This window comes from Ascaphus truei, chromosome 15, assembly GCF_040206685.1.
Source record: "Ascaphus truei isolate aAscTru1 chromosome 15, aAscTru1.hap1, whole genome shotgun sequence".
NCBI lineage: Eukaryota > Metazoa > Chordata > Amphibia > Anura > Ascaphidae > Ascaphus > Ascaphus truei.
In genome coordinates, this window is record NC_134497.1 from 46,136,984 (window position 1) to 46,151,983 (window position 15,000).

Below are 15,000 nucleotides of genomic sequence, written 5' to 3' on the forward strand. Positions count from 1 at the left end.
CGTTAGGGCAAGGCCTCAGATTGTTATCTGCGGATAACTTTCAAATAGTTGCAGGTGGTGATGAAGGGGGTATTAAAACGATATAACACAATACTCACACGGGCCAGTTGGGACATTTTGTTTAGCACATTCAAAGGAGGCAGAGGTGCAGTCGTAGCTCCCCATCCGGACGCGGAAGGAGACTCCCCCTACCACTAACCACCTTATTACTCCCTTTGCTTTTATTTCCCTATAGAAGCTTTTGGTTTCTATGTTTTTTACCTATTTCATTTTTATACCATGTTTTTTTTAGTCCAATAAAGTTTTAATCCTATAGAACATAGTGTCATTTAATCTGTCTTCACCCCACTATCAGCTCTAGGGGCATATAACAACTAAGAACAGAAGTATAAAGAAACCACTAGGAGTGTGCACTCACACTGACCCGTGTGAGTATTGTGTTATATCGTTTTTAATACCCCCTTCATCACCACCTGCAACTATTTGAAAGTTATCCGCAGATAACAATCTGAGGCCTTGCCCTAACGGGCAACAATAAGATACCAAGATAGGAGAAGACTCACATTGGCCCGTGTGAGTGCTTAATTATACCATTGTATTTCAATGGTCTACTGCTGTATCATCCTTCCCCATATTGCAGCCTCTGTATATTTGATTTAATCTAATCTCCTTTTTTGTTTACATGAGAGGAAACCCCCCTGGAGGGATACATCAAAAGAACGAAGAAAGCTGAAAACACACCAAAGAGAAAAGTCTAGACCGCAGAGGACCACATCACTCCAAGACGACAAGAAACCCAAAAGAAACCTTGATGTGATAGAACTTACACAAGGCCGTGTAAGTTATTTATTCTGTTATCTTTACACCCACATCCACACATCAATGCATGTGGGTCCTTTGAATTTGGAATCTGCTCCATGAACTATTACTTTAATAGATGTGTTAATTACCATATCGATCACTAGATATATTAACTGCCCGTTTCCTATAACTGTGCTCCCCCATCCTTTTTTGTATTCATTGCTTTTTAATAGTTAATTACATATTTAATGATAAAGAACCATAAAAAAAAGACCCCAATCATAATGTCTTTTTCTTCCTGATATGTTATTGCACTTTTCCCATTTATTGCCTCCTTATTAGGACCCACAAACATGGTGTGAGAGTGTTATTTGGGGCAGGTAGAATGAAGGGGCAGGGTTCTGAGGAAGCACTTTGCAGCTCAGCTCTGCTCAGTGTCAGACCCCCGGTGGCTCTGTGTAAGGGGGGGCTCTGTGTGAGGAAGCAGGGAGGGGCTCTGTGTGAGGGAGCAGGGGGGATTCTGTGTGAGGGAGCGGGGGGGGGGGCTCTGTGTGAAGGAGCAGGGAGGGGCTCTGTGTGAGGGAGCAAGGGGGGGGCACTTGTTATTAACATGGAAAATATATTAAATGATAAAATCAGGACAAAGAGAGGCAGAGGCCTAGCATGGCCGTCACCCACATAAGGGCTGCTGTGACTAGAGGGTTGGAGCTGTGGCTGGCTCTCCTCCCCCCACGAGGTTTGTTAGATTTGCGCGCGCGCAGACTATTTAAACCCGGAGCTTGCTTGAGCTCTTCATGATTTCGGGGCCTGTTTCCTTTCAAAACATCTAAAACAATTGCATAATGTAATGTAATACTTGCATGTAATACAGAAGTGCTTCAAAGTCCCGGGCAACCCCAACCAGGGGAGAGGGCATGCCCCTAACAAAGGCCCCAACACCTGTCAGCCTTAGCGGTTTGAGCCGTTGGTTAAGTGGGTACCCTGACCTGGAGAAGCAAGGTTCAGGGAGCAGGGGCTTGAAGGGGGTTTCACATACCAGTGGGGGGGGGAGGGGGGTCAGACGAGTGCGGTGACGTCACGAAGCGCACGTGACACGGAAGCAGGAGTGAAGCAGCGCCAAACCCAGGAGGAGGGTGTCTGGAGCAGAGACTGACACCTACAAGAAGACGGACACCGAGGCTCTCCCAGCTGGCTGACACCTTGAAGTGACCTTTTAGATGTGCCTGTAACCAACTTACATCTTGTAAGTGTTTTTAACAAATAAGGAACCTTGTACTGTAATTACTGGCACATGCAGAGATAGATGGATAGCTTGTGCCTCAGTGTGGTATGGGTATAGGAACCAATCTCTCAGTTTGAAGCCTTTCCCTAGCTACACAGTAGCTCTATTGTTCTAATTTTATTATCTTGCGTCGCCTTTAAGGACCTTTTATTTTAATCAGCATGTTTACCCTTAGATTTGAGTACTATTTCCAGGTATATCTATCTCTGGAAACCATCTATATGTGAGTTTGGAATATTGCGTACCGTTCACTCATTACTGGTCCCACTATGTACTCTCTTCGAGTAACTACCTAATCAGTTGTGGCTATATATAAGTCTGTCAGGTACATCATTGACAGACATAAGATTGGTTCCTATACCCATACCACACTGAGGCACAAGCTATCCATCTATCTCTGCATGTGCCAGCAATTACAAGGTTCCTTATTTGTACACTGCAACCAGTCTGATACACAGGACTGGGAGGAACTTGATTTAATACCCTTTTAATAGTGTTGTGTGTTTATCCTTTCACCCATTTTACCCATATACTGTATTAATAAAGGTTTTTTTATTCACTTACGTTCAATATCATATGAGTGCTTGTTCTAAAGGGGTCCTTTTTCTTGCCTTGTCAAGTATAGCTCTTGTTTTCAGCTTTTCCTACCTCTGGCACCATCTCTTAGACAGTAGCTTGAGCTTACCTTCCCTCACCCCCCTTCCCTCATTATTGCAAGTGTTTTTAACCGTCTTTTTTTTATCATTAAATAAGTATGTATTGCACTATGGGTCTTGCGCCCTTTTTTTCTTCTTTTTCACAATACCAATCAACCACTCCAAAAGGGAGTTGAGGGCAGACCTGGAGGTATGGGGGTTTTTGCTCAGGCAATTTAATGGGAGAGGGCTGTGGGTCAGGGACAGCGAGATCAGCGACGCCCTGCAGTTATTCACTGACGCGTCAGGGGGTCACGGGTTTGGAGCATACTTTAGGCTTTGGTCCCGCTGCGTCTGGCGGAGCGTGCAGCCGAGTGCGCGTTACCCACCATCACTTGGTATCCGCCCGAGCCGGTCCCAGTCCCCCTCGCTGCACGGCTCACTATGCTCTGTGATGCGTCAGCCGCCAGGGGATGCACAAGAATTGAGATCCCTAGCGTTGACGCATTATGTGGTGCGCTGTTGAGCCTATCAGCGGCAGGGGCGGGGCCTGAAGCTGTCAGAGCTTCCCCCACCTCCAAAAGGTAGGGGGGGGAATGTGTGTGTGTTTGTGTGTATGTAAGTGTATATGTAGCTATATGTGCGTGTGTGTTGGGGGAGGGACGGACCGACGGGCGAACCGCGCGGGGGGAGGGAGCAGCACGGAGAGGAGGGCAAGTGTGGTGGGGGGGGAGCTGCTTACCTTCCAGCAGGCAGCAGCACCCTCCTGCAGCCCGGGAGACCCCTGCTGCAGCCATCCACGCAACCCCCCTCCTACCCCCCCTCCCACCACGCCGCTCCTTACAGACCGCAAATCGCTGTCAAGTGCCTCTCCTCGCGCCGCCTGTCTGCAGTGCGGGCGCGCGGTCTGAGGCAGCGGGGCCTTAGCCTAAGAGGGGAGTGGTGTGCAGGTCCATGGCCAACTGATTGGGCGGAGACGGGGCTAACTAAGAACATGGCTTTCCTGGAGTTGTTCCCCATTATAGCAGCAGTGGAGTTATGGGCAAAGGAGTTGGCAAACAAGCACATAGTATTCTGGTCAGACAATTTGGGGGTGATAGAGGCAGTGAATGGCCTATCGGTGGCAACATCACCACCAGTGATAAGGTTATTGCGCAGGCTGGTCCTGCAGTGCATGCTGGGAAATATAAACTTTAAAGCAAAGGATGTCCCAGGGAAGCTTAATATAATCGCAGATGCATTATCTCGCTTTAACTGGCCTGCATTTAGGTGGGCAGCCCGAGGCGCGCAGGAAAGAGGTTTAACCTGCCCAAATTACCTGTATGAGTTAGGGCAGAGGGATTGATGGATTTGGTGCAGCAATTGCTAGCCTTCCGCACGTGGAAAACGTATAACAACACATGGCGGCCGTGGCACAGTTTCAGGAAGGCCTCCTAGCGGAGCAGTAAGGTTAGGGGAACCATCAGCTAATCAATTTTTTACTTACCCAGAAGCGGGCAGGCATGTCGCGGGCATTGCATTTTTTCTGTAGTTGCGGGCGCAGGTAGATATCTCCAAGGACTTCCTCCTTAGGCGGATACTGATTGGTTACGGCAAAGGGGAGATCAAGCGGGAGGATAAGAGGGAGCCAGTAACAGTGGAGAGGTTGCAGAGCTTGAACAAGGCGGCAGAGTCCGTATGCGCAGAACCTTTCGAAATCAATTTATTTCAAGCGGCTTTCACTTTTGCCTTCTTTGGATCCTTTAGAGTAGGGGAACTGGTAGCAGCATCAAAAACTAGCAGGGACATTGGCCTGCTGTTCGGAAATGTGATTATAGGGGAGAAGATACTGTAGCATGCCGCATACACAGGTCCAAAACTGATCAATCGGGGAAAGGGGCCTGGGTACATCTGAGAGCATGAGAACAGGAGGGTGTGCCTTATGAGGGCGGCAAAGCGCTACGCCGGGCAGCGATCGCAAGGGGGCGAAGTTTTCCTCATGCATAAAGATTCAACTCCTCTAACTAAATTTCAGTTCAACAGGATTTTTAAACGTTGCTTTGAAACAGGAGGCATAGATGCCACCAACTTTGGGCCCCACTCGTTTCGGATTGGGGCGGCAATGGTAGCCTCCGAGTGGCGGCTGCCTATCGCGCAGAGTAAGGAACTGGGGAGATGGAAATCAAATGATTACAAGGGGTACGTTAGGTCCCAGCAGGAGAGTAATTAAATAATCGTGCAGTCCTAACATGCTTTCTGTCTTCACAGCGGGAAAAGCAGGCGCAGCGCGGGAAGTCTGGCTGATAGGTCATTCTTTCATTTACTGGGCCCGGAGCGGGCAGCGAGCACGCTGGGTCTGCAGCTGGGAATCCCACGAGAGAGCATGAACATACGTGGCTGGGTAAGAGAGGAATGTGCTGCAGAGATTTGGTGCCGACCACCACAAGTGCGCTGGCAGTCTATGCATGAAAGCCCCACGTGGTAATGATCCACCTGGGCAGGAACGAAATGGTGTCCACCAAGTCTTCAGACTTAATCCTCCAGATACGCGCCGACTGCGCCAGTGTTAAAGCCCTCTGGAGTGACCCAGTCGTTATTTGGTCAGAAATTATACCTCGGCTGATATGGAAGGGGACGCGCAGTTGGGTGGGCATTGAGAAGGCAAGAAGTGGACAGAGATATCCGTAAGTTCATCCTCTCTTGTGGGGGCTGACAGTGAAGCATGTGGAATTTGAGGACAGGGAGCGTACTTGGCACAGGAGGGACCAGTCACGGTTTAGGGTCACAGCTTGGTGTGTGGGGTGAGTCCCCAATAAGTAGCCTTAATAGGTCCGGTGGCAGAACTGTCAGGCCAGTCATCGTAGGGACACCATGAATACCTGAAATGGGGCTCAGGTGGCCATAATAAGGGGGACCTAGGGTGAGCGGATGACGGGGCGGTCGGGAGATGTAATCTGCCGGACGGTAGATTAGGGCGGTTTGAAAAAGGGCTCCCGCCGGAAGATACCGGGAATAGGGCTGATGACAAATGAATTGCGACTGGCTGACGGTTTATTTTCAAGTATGGTTAAGGCAATAAAGCTGTGACCAATTTTTACTTCCACAAAACTGTGCCGTCTCAGTTTGTTAGGTGGGGTGTAAGTAAACCACGCGGTAGGCACACTAAGCCTTTATCCGCATTTCACAGACAAAACCAGCAGCCCTGTCTCTGCTGGCCCAGCTCTCTGTGAGAGGCACAGAGAGAACGTGTGTGTGTGTGTGTCTCCGACTGCAGCAGAGAGATCAGAGCACAGCCGCCTAGCCTGCAGCTTAAATGCGGAGCACTGTAAGTTTGTATGTATGTATGTATGTATGTATATAGACACATATCCGCCAAGCAGATTGAATAGAGTCTGATCACTCCTCGTGTATCTATTCCAAGATGGTGACTTCCACATCAGCTGGTATGGCGTTTGTGACAACCCTACGCGATATACTGTATATGTTCACTTCAAAACCTGTAGAGAAGAAAAGACAAGTCACATTATTAACAACTTGTATCTTTTTTCAGCTCTTCCTTTATAAAATAGACATTACTTTGAGACCTCACTAACTGTCCCAATTTTAGGTTTGTAAATTGTGCGAGAAACGAGGAAGAACAGAACCTTGTGGCGTTGCAGGACCCCAGGAAAATCTACTACAGAACCTGCACAGACCTCCCCCCACACACAGAGCTCCTGGTCTGGTATGGAGATGAATATGGGAAAGAGCTTGGTATGAAGTGTGGTACATTGTGGAAAAGCAACGCGCCAGCACAAGGTAATCAGGAATATGTGTGTTGTGTGGTTTTTACATCTCTATTGTTAAATTGCAAATATTGATAGATCTGCATACAGCATTACGGGTCAACTAGAACTTAATATCACTAAACCTGACTTGAGTCAAAGGGCCGGACACATCAAGCTGCGGTAACCAAAAATGCCGTGATACTGCCCATAAAAACAGTGCCTTATTATCGTGCAATGAATCAGCGTTGCAGCGCCAAAAATAAAGCACTTTTATCGGACCTGTTAAAAGCATCGGAACTGATACAAAACAGTTATAATATCGCATTTTCAAGTAAAAACTGCCATACATCAAGTTCTGATATTTATCGGAACGGGATGAACGGCAGAAATACTGCAAATATTTTATCACCTACTCCAGGCTGGCGGTAGCCCTGTCTTTCCTATGTATATAATGGTCAACATACCTATATACATAGGCAAGTTAAGCTAAACCAACATGGAATAGATGATAAAATAGTTATTACAGTACATATTAACCCCTTAGTAGTCCATCGGTTTCGATGACTAGCTGACCACAAACAGGATAATATACACACTACACTACCTATTTCCCCCCCCCCCCCCCTTTGCCACCTTAGTGGCTAGTAAAGCATGGCTAGTTCTTGGTTTGTCCCGCAGCCATAAACAAAACACTACGGCTCAGATACATCAAATTCCGTTAAAGTGGAGGTAATATCGCACCCGGGGAAATAATAAACTAACGGGTATTATTACCGCAATTTTAAGGTGTTATATATCAAGATCGAGGTAATAATATACGGTGTGCGATATTTGGGCCAATCTCGCGATATGGGAATTAACGCAACCATTAATAATGTGTTACATACCTCATTGGGTTAATATTTCTATCCTAGGCTTCTTTAATGTCTCGTATTACAGAAACCTATGATCAAAATAGCATTAACCCATTTCATGCCTGTGGTTACCAAGGTATACCACTGGCACCAAAGGGGTTAATACTTTATTTATTTTTTTAAACATTACCTAACCCTGTTGCACCCTTAAGTGGCCAGTAAAGCATTGCCATTCTAGACGCCAAGGTAATTAAGGGGTTAACCCCTCATCAGCACCCTCCCCAGCACAGGAACCCTCCCCGGGGCAACTACCGCCATCACCCACATCCCCTACCTCCGCCCCTCTTCTAGACTAATGCCCAATATCCCTACAAGACAAATGTGGTTTTAAACATTAACAAAAAATATATACATGTTTAAAGCAAAACAAAAAAAGAACATTGAAAATCCAGTTTACATATAAAACCATTGATTATCACTGTGGATAACTTGGCCCTCTCAATGGGGGGCCCAGATAGCCACATTGGCGATAAATGGTAACCCAGTAATAAATAAACACATCAACAATATTAAAATACATTAATAACCCCCCTTCATTACCTCAGGGGCTAACCGCTACGGCAATGAAGGGAATCGGTGGATGTACCATGTGATGAATGCACTTTTTTGGGTGCTGGGAAGTCACCTTAAAGGGAGGGAATTGCATTTCTTTTTTTGGAATCACATTCCATGATTGTGCATTGTGTTTGCATTTTCCCCACCACTATTGTGTGTTTGTGATAGATATCTAACACACACACACATTGCAAAGCCAGTATGAACCAACCTCTCACTGATGAGACCCATTAAGGTTGAAACATGTCTGTGAGTGGTTTCACTGGGTTTGCATCTAATCCCATGCTGTGTTTGAAAGCTGTGTGAACAGCATTGCATTTGCTTATATGGGCTCCATGTAAATGGTCTTTCAGGCAAAAGGTGACACGTGCTCATTTGCATGTAATTTCCCAGAATCCCGTGCTGTAGTGGAAGCACTGTATGCTAGGTGATAATGGTTGAAAGGCAGGGTTGCATACCTGTCAGACATGTGAATTAAGTGATTAGATATATTTATCTAACATTTTTATGTTTATTGAGTTATGATATCAAAGTTATTTCACTATTTAGTCATTTCACTCTTGTGCACACAAGTGATATTCTTTATTGGCTATATGCCAACGGTGGAGGTTTTTTGTTGCCTTTTTCACCCACCATAACTTAAAATGTATATGGTGTGTGTGTATGTATGTATATAGATATATAGACATCTATACTTGTAGAAAAGAAAAAGGGACAGCACGGGCTCCATAGTGTAAAAAGTACAAGGTTTTATTAACATGAGCTAAACTCAAGTCACTCACCACAATACGGTAGAACATGCGCATTGGACGCGAGCGTCAGTCTCCTGTTGTTTGCCTGCTGGTATGGAGCTCCTGTCTCGTAGCTGGACGCGTGTAGAAAACTTTCCTTAACCACAGCCGGGTACCTCCGATGGTGTGCGTCCACACAACGGCTCTCCGGCACAATGAAACACGCTCTCCTAGTTCTGCAATTACACAGCTCCCCTCCGTTGTAGCAGAGAACCAATGAAACAGGTTCGTGGCTCAGCCAATCGCGTTCAGTTCTTACGCGTTTCGTCACAAAAAGTGGTGGCGACTTTTTCAGAGGGTAAGGAATGACATGATAATCATACCTTATATAGTCCAAATTGGATGATTACTAATTGCATCAGTTACCACCCTTACTTAATAAGTGGATCAGAGTGACTATTGGTCAAACGGCTTGGAATTCAATGACTACACACATACAATATTAAAATTGCAAAAATGTAACAAAAAACAGCTGGCACAACATAAAGGAATTGGATTGAGGCAGGGGAGAATAGCAATCCTAATACATAAATTATAATTACCATTTAATAATAAACCAAGGAACCACAATAATAAATACTAGCATAAAATTAAAATATATAAACATAAAAGAAAAAACGAGGCGCATGCGCGATGGCAGTGTGATTTCAGTGCTCCGTGCCCCGCTCATAGAATAGTGTTAACAATTAACCTCAAAATCTATTCAAAAAGCTGAAAAACTACTCCAAGCAGCTAGACAACCGGTCAGGATGTCAAAACGGCAAACCAAAACCCCGAGACCAAAGGGGCTCCACCAGTATTTTGGCAGTACCAGAAGCAGCGCGGCTGACTCTGCAATGGCGCCGATTTCAAACCAGGGCTCCGATTCAGAGCGGGAAGGAGAGAGGGAGGACGGCGAAAACCCTGAATTCCAACCAGTACGGCTCTGCGACTTCAATCGCCTCTATAATGATCTAAAGACCTTATTGCAGGCAGAAATCAAAGAACTGGGGAGGGAGGTCGGCAGACTGGGGGAGCGTACAGCAAGTGGAGACGCAACTCGACCTAACCACCAAAGCCACTAAACGGAACGCAAAGAAAACGGCTCAGATGCAACTGCAAATTAATGAACTTAAAGAAAAACAGGAAGACGCCGAAAACAGAGAGCGACGTAATAACATTAGGACCAGGGGAGTCCCCGAGGGGATAGGGGAGTGCGAGGAGTTCGTACTGAGATGGCTGGGGGAATTACTACCAGAGACCCCCAAGGAGCGCCTAGAGATGGACCGCTGCCATAGGTCCCTAAGATCGAGGCCCATGCAGACGGAACAACCGCGCAACATCATAGTGCGAATGCACTACTACAGTACCAGAGAGGCCATCCTCCACAAGACCCGCGCCACCCCAGCAATTGAATTCGAAGGGGCCAGAATGCTCATTTTTCAGGGCCTATCCCCCATGACCCTCATGAGGCGCAGAACATTACTCCCGATCACAAAGATACTCAGGGACCAAAACGTCCGATATCGGTGGGCCTTCCCATTCGGGCTCTTGATGAGCAGAAATGGCAGATCCATCTCCATGAAGGAGATAGGGGAGGGAGAAGCATTTCTCCAGAAGCTGGGTCTCAAGGGGGCCCCGGCCACTAATGAGGATACGGACGAGACCCCGGGCCCCAGCTGGGCAACAGTGGGGCATACTCCCCGGTCACCAACAAATAAACGCTGAGTGTCAGAAGGAAGGGGACCCCCAAAGTAAAGTAAAAAGGACGTTCACAAAGTTTCCTGGTTAAAAGTTCGCGTTTCAAAGTTGTTTTGCTACATCCCCTCCTCAGCTCAAGTTAAACATAGCTGAGAAGGTAATATGCCCATAAGGAACTGATTTAAAGGACTCTATGGGGCACAAGATAAATAACCCATCGGCGAGAAATCCTCTTCAATGTGGCCTGTAAAACAAGATTTACCTACTTGAGAGATGGAGGTGAGAGGCCCAAAGATGGTGGCAGCCACGAGGTAGCCAGAGACCCATGCTGGAACGCAGGAGCAGGAAGTCCCCACCAGCCGAGCGGAGAGCGCGAACACAACCGCCCGGGAAGAACGACGACCTCAAAATGGCGGCCGGATGTTCGGAGAGCAGTAGCGGAAGTGAGCGGGCGGCCATCTTGGATGAGGCAGAAGGGCCGGTATCGGATGTCACAGAGCGGCGACATGTGAGAGGCCCACCACAGCAGAAGATTTAAAGGAGAAGCAGAGCGGAGCTACATGGCGCTACCGGAGAGGCCAGGGACGCTGCGCCAACACGACCAAGGACCGTCGGACACAGGAGGGTCACCGGACACAGAAGGGGCTACACGGAAGAGTAGTCCAATACATGGGGGAGAGGAGAGTAGAGAGCCGGGGTCACGAGGAGGAGATAGGGAGCGGAAGTAGAGGTCGGTGAGGAAGAAGCGGTGGGTAGTGAAGGGGAAGGAGAAGAGGAGAGTTATTGATTCGGTGCCGAACGGAAAGGGGAAGTGATAGAAACAGACGCAAAGGCAATGAAAGGGCTTAGACAGGCAGGGATAGAGTGGTTACGCAAGTAGAAGGTTGTTGGGAAGTGACAGAGGAGAGAGTAAAGCGGCAGGAGCAGGCAAGGTGAGAAGTGGTTAGTATGGGAAAATATGTACAGGGTGATGTGATAGGGGAGGGTAAGAGAAAGTGTAGTGGCAACGGATGGGAGGGTACAGCAAGTGATTAGATAGCAGCGGGAAGTAGAGGAAGGAACGGTGGGTAAGGTGATAGGAACAAGGTAGGTGAGTAAGTAGGAAGTAGTGTAGGGAAGAGGAAGGCTCAGAGGAAGATAGGGAGCAGAGGAGAGAGGCTGAAGGCAGCGCAACGTGGGTGGGTTAGGCCCCATATAATGGGAATTGTCAGAGGTGGGGAATAAGAAAGGCGCCACACAATACACTAGGATGAGGGCTGGTGGCGAAGCAGGGGATAGGAACACCAGGAGGGGCAGAATACGATAACGAAGAACACGGAGTTCCTGGTGGAGGACTAGGAGGCCGGGAGTAGCAATATATATAAGGGTTAGAGTTAACGTTAGGAGTTACAAGTCATAGAGGTTTTAGTAAATTTAATCAATTAGGAGCGGGGTGGGAGCTATGGGAGCCTGGCCTGCTCTGCGGTCCACATGGGCCAGGGGCTGGAGTTGGGAAGACCCAGCAAAGTCCTTTGGGAGGGGGGGGGAAGCGAGGGGGAGGTGATGGCGGGGGGCGTCCCGCGGCAGTTCCCCAGATCCCAAAGGCGATGGACTTGGAGCCAAGTTGGCGGGGCCACGGCTCTGAGGACATTAAATGTGGGTGTTGTGTGTGGTTGTGTATGTGTTCCCCCCCGGGTTTCCCTTTTGTTTCCTCCCAGTCCCCAGGACTCACCAGACATGGAGATCCGAAGGTCCCCCGGGGCAGACAAAGCCCCGTACCGGAGAAGGTTAGCGGCAGAGTTGAAAACACTGATGCTCTTCGTCGCAGGTTCACCCCAACATTCAGATGAGTAATGAGCTGATCCTTATATCACACAATGTCAAAGGATTCAACAACCCCATAAAACGTAGAATTGCTTTCCGAGATTACATTCGCAAAAAAGCAGATATTTTCATTCAGGAAACACACTTCTCCCAACTCAATCACCCGAAATACCTAGACAAACACTTTAGAACGGTCTTCCTAGCCTCTGCTGTGATGAAGAAAAGGGGAGTGGCCATACTAGTCCACAATAGACTGCCCTTCCAGGCAGCAAAGACATATGTAGACACTGACGGGCGCTATGTTATAGTCACAGGGACGATCCATAACCAAGATGTCACTCTCATCTCCATATATGCCCCATGTGAACAAACCCCGCAGTTCTTCACGAAATTCTTTGATAAGCTACATAAGGTGGCACGCGGCTGTGTAATACTAGCAGGCGACCTAAACCGAACCCTAGACCCAGACCTGGACAGATGCACGGGGACTAATCAACCACAGAAACATCACGTACTAAACATACTTCAAGGATTACGAGACTGTCAGTTGATTGACATATGGAGAGAGCAACACCCCACAGCAAGAGCTTACACCTTCTATTCACACCCTCACGACAGATACAGCAGGATAGATTATTTCCTGGTCTCTAATAAGGCGGTCCCCGTGGTCTCCCACTCTGGGATCCATGATATTTCATGGTCAGACCACGCACCAATTGAGCTGCGGTGCACATTGCGGTCGCTGGACAGGCCAGGGGCGAATTGGAAATTAAATGAGCTCCTGTTAAAAAACCCAACGTCGGAGCGGGAGATAGGGGATACAATTAAGGAATACTTTGAGATTAATACTGGGAGTGTGTCTTCTCACTCCACGCTCTGGGAAGCCCATAAGGCGACCATGAGGGGACTCCTGATGAATCTAGCAGCACAAACAAAAAGTGTAAAGGAGGCTCAGATAAAAGAACTACGTGAGAGACTAGCACATCTCTCCGCACTTCATATAGCCAACAAACAGAGAGACACCCTGAAGGAGCTCTCTGACACCAAAATTAAACTTAATCCAGAGCCGAGAGGGAGTTGGCCTGGTCTAAGCGAAAGTTTTATGACAAAGCCAACAAGCCAGATACCTTACTTGCCAACAAATTACGTAACAGACTACCTAACTATAGTATCTCCTCAATACGAACAAAGGGGGGGGACCTTACCTCCAATCCTAGACGAATAGTAGAGGAATTTAAACAATACTACGAAATTCTCTATGACGGAGATAAGGTCAGCCACACACAAAAAATAGGAGAGAAAACAAAGAAATTCCTCAAAGAGGCACATCTTCCCAAATTGGGCAGAGTGGAGAGAGAGGCACTACAGGGAGACTTAACCTTTGAAGAACTTTCCGAGGTAATAAAATCCCTTAAACCAGCCAAAGCTCCGGGACCAGATGGTTTTTCAAATTTATACTACAAAAAATATCTTAAAATACTAGCGCCACAGCTCCTGAAATTATTTAATGACATTCTAGCGGGAGGCTCCTTCCCAGCCCAAATGCTCCAGGCCTCAATCTCCCTGATCCACAAGCCCGGCAAGGACACGGTAGACTGCAAGAGCCATCGGCCCATTTCCCTGATCAATTCTGACGTGAAAATCTTTTCTAAACTACTAGCTAACAGGGTGGGTATCGTCCTGCCTAGGTTAATTCACCCGGATCAGGTAGGATTTGTCGGAGGAAGGCAGGCGGCAGACAACACTAGACGGATAATAGACTTGATTGATCTGGCCAATAAAAAAAACATCCTGTCTATGTTATTAAGTCTGGATGCTGAGAAAGCCTTCGATAGGATCGATTGGACCTATCTGAGAGCAACACTAGGGGCGTTTGGGTTCGAGGGACCCATCTTAGAAGCCATCTTAGCCCTATATAAAGGCCCCACCGCAAGGGTGCGCCATCAGGGCTTCCCCTCGGAACAATTCACGATTTGTAGCGGGACGCGACAGGGGTGCCCCCTGTCCCCGTTGCTGTTTGCCCTATGCATTGAACCCTTGGCGGCACATATCCGCCTAAGCCCAGATATAGCAGGGATAGAGGTAGGGGACCAGTCCCACAAGGTGGCGCTATACGCAGACAATGTCATCCTGACACTGTCAAAGCCTCTTACTTCTCTGCCCAATGTCTTCGAGATTTTGGGAACATTTAATCAAATTTCAGGGTTCAAAATTAACCAGACCAAATCTGAAGCCCTTAATATTAGTCTACCAAGACCGGTAGAAAAATTAATCGAACTGAATTTTAATTTCAAATGGCAAGCCTCCTCAATCAAATACCTAGGTATCCACATTACTAGGACCTACGGTTCCCTTTATAAAGCCAATTATCCCAGATTATTCCGGCCTCTAGGGAAGGACCTTCGGGTGTGGGCGGGGTATGGAATTTCTTGGTTTGGAAGAATTCATAGCATCAAGATGAATCTCCTGCCAAGGGTGCTTTACCTGTTCCAGGCCCTCCCGATACCCTTGGTGCGAGCCAACATCCTCGCCTTACTGTCAAGAATCATGAAATTTATATGGCATAACAAGAGCCCGCGAATTGCGAAGGGCATACTAACAAGGCCAACGATTAGAGGAGGACTAGCGGTACCTTGCCTGATGGCGTATTACAAAGCAGCGCAATTAGGTCAAATTATCCAGTGGCACTCAGACCCGTCCCTGCGGAGATGGGTGGCGCTGAAGAGAGCCTGCTGTGCACCAATTGACTTGCACAACTTAATCTGGCTACCAAAACGGTGTGATAATACGGCG

The 15,000-nt window shown here is 47.6% G+C and overlaps 2 protein-coding genes across 2 annotated transcripts in view; both read left to right on the forward strand.

Annotated features, from left to right (window-relative positions):
- LOC142466382 (uncharacterized) overlaps window positions 1-15,000 on the forward strand; it is a 62,069-nt gene that overhangs the window by 41,257 nt on the left and 5,812 nt on the right. Inside the window, 2 exon segments of the mRNA XM_075571239.1 lie at window positions 4,250-4,393; window positions 4,733-4,856. Coding sequence (XP_075427354.1) covers window positions 4,250-4,393; window positions 4,733-4,856 — 268 coding nt within the window.
- LOC142466905 (histone-lysine N-methyltransferase PRDM9-like) overlaps window positions 5,148-15,000 on the forward strand; it is a 14,393-nt gene continuing 4,540 nt past the window's right edge. Inside the window, exons 1-2 of the mRNA XM_075572500.1 lie at window positions 5,148-5,381; window positions 6,305-6,495. Coding sequence (XP_075428615.1) covers window positions 5,182-5,381; window positions 6,305-6,495 — 391 coding nt within the window. The 5' untranslated portion in view covers window positions 5,148-5,181. The remainder of the gene's footprint in view (window positions 5,382-6,304; window positions 6,496-15,000) is intronic.